Source organism: Mastomys coucha, unplaced genomic scaffold (genome assembly GCF_008632895.1).
Source record: "Mastomys coucha isolate ucsf_1 unplaced genomic scaffold, UCSF_Mcou_1 pScaffold22, whole genome shotgun sequence".
Taxonomy (NCBI): domain Eukaryota; kingdom Metazoa; phylum Chordata; class Mammalia; order Rodentia; family Muridae; genus Mastomys; species Mastomys coucha.
Genome location: NW_022196905.1, coordinates 141,562,149 through 141,565,675, shown reverse-complemented (window position 1 = coordinate 141,565,675; position 3,527 = coordinate 141,562,149). Strand labels below are relative to the sequence as shown.

Genomic DNA, 3,527 nt, shown 5'->3' with positions numbered 1-3,527 from the left:
GGGGCACGCTGTTCTAGAGGAGAACTAGAGAGAGACTGTCTCGCACTGAGCCTGATTTCAATGACAAGACAACACAAGCGAACACCACGAACGCCGAGCAATCCTAGCTACACATCTTTTCCGTTTAAGAGATTCTTTGCCTAGATACAGCGGGTCCGTTCGTGGTTCCTCAAATTGTGTTAGAGAAAGGGTGGTGGGCTTCTGGAACAAAGAGAAGAGTTCTTAGGTATCCGATAAGAAATAGAGAGATGGAGAGCACCTGGATCCGCTGTTTGCCCAGCTTTGAATCCCCGAACTGCAGTAAAACCTGCCATTGGGTGTAAAAGCGTTTGTGCGCTCACCGTCTCGGCGGAACTCCACGCATCTCATTTAACACAGACGCCTAAAAAGCCCTCACAGACCCCCAAGGAAGGTCGCAATCACCTGGAATCCTGTGCCACTGCAGGGACCTTATGCCTGAAAGCAAAACCAGGGCAGCCCTTCCTAAAGGCTAGAGCAATGCAAACCCTGAGAAGGTTAGATCTCTGGTTTTTACCCTTGGATACCAGGGAGACATCGCATCTTTTGTTGGAGACTAGAGGTAGCAGCCTGCGCACCCTGCACAGGAATACTGGGAAGGACCAGGAACTGGAGCAGAATCCCGGAGCTCCAAGCGAGCTACGGGTGTGGCTAGCTGTAAGACGAGGAGCTGAGGCTGGACCTTTGTAACGCCCAAGCAGAGAGTGCCAGTCCAAGCCTGTGCCTGCCTGGCCTACAGCCTAAGCCTGGGGACCCAGGAGGCAGGGGAATTTCTAAGAAAAAAAAAAGTTTATTTAAAATTTTGTACATAAATAAATAAATAAATATCTTCTGGCATTACAGAGACCATACAATGACACAGTCAGTCAGTCCCCAGAGGAGGTCGGGACCTGAACGATGGGGAGAGGTTGTTTACAGCGACTTCATTTGAAGGGGCTTTATAGAGCGGGTTGGAAGCAGAGTCATTTCCCCCAATACAATACCATTTGAGACAGTCCTTTCTGCTAGGGGAAGTTCTTCAAATAGCAAGACCTGTGTGTTTAAGGGACAAACGGACCCGAGGAAGAGGCTTCCTGAGGACGGGGAGGAAAAGTTAAGTTCATAAACGTGTTGCAGAAACGACCACAGTGTGTGTGTGTGGGGGGGGGGAGTTGGGGACAAGAAAAAAATGTTAAAAGGAAAGCAAACAGCCACTCGCGGAGTGAAAAGCCCAGTTTGACCGAGGAGGAGAGGGTAGTGGGGACGAAGAAATCTGAACCAGCCCAGAGATGGCGGGCGAGGAGGCACCGGCAGTCAGCAAGGCGCTGCGCTCGGGCCTGCATGCCTGGGAGAAAAGGCTGTGTCCTGGGAGGAGGACCCAGCATCCATCGCTTGGAGTCCTCCTAAACACCCTGAAGCCCAAGGGACAGGGGCATTGTCTTCAAGTCTCTGCTAAGGTCTCAGCTCTACCTCGAGCTGCGCACCACCGCAAAGCCCTACGAAATCCGTCGATTGGCCAGCAGGTGCCTGGGAACCAGTCTTGGAAGTGCGGGAAGGACCGGGGTGGGGGTTAGGGAACCAACGGTCCTCTAAAAGGCGCACCTACGGAGTGACTGTGAGATCTCTGTCATCTTTCCCGGAGGAAGATGGAGACATGGGCAATTCGTCGTCGTCCTCTGAGCATTTGGCTGAGGAGAGTGAAGAGCACTTGCAGCCTTGCGGTGCGCCCCCGCCGGCTCCGGCCCCAGCTCCGCCGCGATGGTTACTGCCCTTGCCTTCTTTCTTGTGCTTCACTCGGCGGTTCTGAAACCAGATCTTCACCTGCTTCTCGGACAGATTCAGATAGGTTGCGATCTCAATGCGCCGCAGGCGGGAGAGGTACATGTTGGAGGCGAACTCTCGCTCCAGCTCCAGGAGCTGTGTGCTGGTGAATGCCGTCCGCATCCTCTTGCTGCTGGGCAACTGGTTCGAGCTGCTGTCTGGAGGGCGACGCGGGGAGGGGGTGGGGAGAGAAAGAGAGAGAGAGAGAGAAAAGGGGAGAGAGAGGGAGAGAGAAGAGAGAAGAGCAAAGAGAGAGAAGAGAGGGAGAGAATCATCATCAAACCTTGGAGCCTAGGGCCTAATTTCCCGCTGAGCCTCATTAGGCTAGCTTCAACCTTGAACTCAGACTCACACCCCTTCCATTCGTCACTCCACAGGCGGGTGCCTCTTTGCCAAGTCACAGACACTCCAATTCTCCTCGGAATCGGTTGTCCCTAACATCCCTTTATGAAACTCCCCAAGCTGACCTCAACCCCTCCCCCTTCGCTCCAGACCCAGGATCTTCCGCCTTTTCCCCGGTTCCTACGTCGGGTCCCAAGTCTAGCACTGTGAGCGCCCCTCGAGTATCCTCACCGCTACCACCAGCCCCGCCCAAGTTCGCGCGGGGACCCCGCTTACCCACGGAGATGCAGTGAAATTGTCTGGGATCCGGCAGCGGGTAGGAGGTCTGGTAGAGCGCCGCAGCTGCTGCGGCCGCGGCCGGACCGTGGGCGACTCCAGGGGACACGGAGTGCTGGCGGCCCAGGGGTGCGTGGCAGTACTGCGATCCGAAGGGAGGGAAGGACGCCTTGAGTAGCGGCAGCGCCGGCGGCCCGGGGGGCCCGTGCAGCTGCGAAGCGGTGACGCAGAGGGGACACACGCACAGCAAGCCGGCCTTGCGCGCGTGGCAGGCGCCCGGCGAGAGGCCGTGGAGCGCGTGAGGCGGGGGAACCGCGTAGGGGAAGAGCGGTGGCGGGCTGCCCTCCGGAGCCTTCTTGTCGCTGGCTTCCCGCAGCACAAGGGAGTCTACCAGGAAGGAGCGCGGCATGACTCTGGTGCGCGATCCACCTGCCGCCAGCCCGACCCTGGCGCCCGAGAGAACTGCGGATCCTCTCCTGGCTTCCCCCGGCCGCGGCCACCCGCAGCTTCCCGGGCCCGGGAGGCTCCACGCGCGGCTCAAGCCCGGGCTGGAATCTCGTAGGCTGCTGCTGCGGGCGCCGCCGGGAGCGCGCGAGGTGCTGGCCAGCGCTAGTGGTGCTGAAAGACGCCGGCGGCGCCGCTTAAATAGGACTATTGCCATGTGATGGGCTACGCCAGGAGCGGCCGGGGCCTCTCAATAGGGTTTTTGTGCCCTTTCTCTTGGCATTCACTCTGCACGCTTCCTCATTATTTCACTTGTTAACTAAATGAACTGCATAATGTACTCTATTCTTGTCAACCCCACCCACGCCGTAACAGGCGCACTCGCCCCCCTCCTCTTTCCTTTTCGGGTTTATTTTCTCATTCTCCCGCGATTTAATATTCTTTTCTTTCTCTTTATTTCTTAGTCTCCTTTGGCTTTGCGCTGGCGATCGGCCCATTTATCTTATTGATTTCCGCACCCGTGCTGCCTCGCTTGCAAAGATGCCCGTGGGCGCACACCCATCTCCTCGGCCCACTTGATCCTGGTCCCTTTCTTTCCGTTACTTCTTCCTTGCCAGCTCTCCCCAACCCCCGTCCCACCCAGATAT

The 3,527-nt window shown here is 57.1% G+C and overlaps 1 protein-coding gene across 1 annotated transcript; it reads right to left on the bottom strand.

Moving 5' to 3' along the window:
* Window positions 1–788: 788 nt before the first annotated feature.
* Window positions 789–3,033, bottom strand: Gsx1 (GS homeobox 1). The gene is made up of 2 exons (XM_031342391.1): window positions 2,437–3,033; window positions 789–1,976 (listed from the first exon to the last, which is right to left on the bottom strand). Exons 1-2 carry the CDS (start codon window positions 2,843–2,845, stop codon window positions 1,600–1,602), a joined length of 786 nt encoding a protein of 261 aa, XP_031198251.1. The 5' UTR covers window positions 2,846–3,033; the 3' UTR covers window positions 789–1,599.
* Window positions 3,034–3,527: the final 494 nt, after the last annotated feature.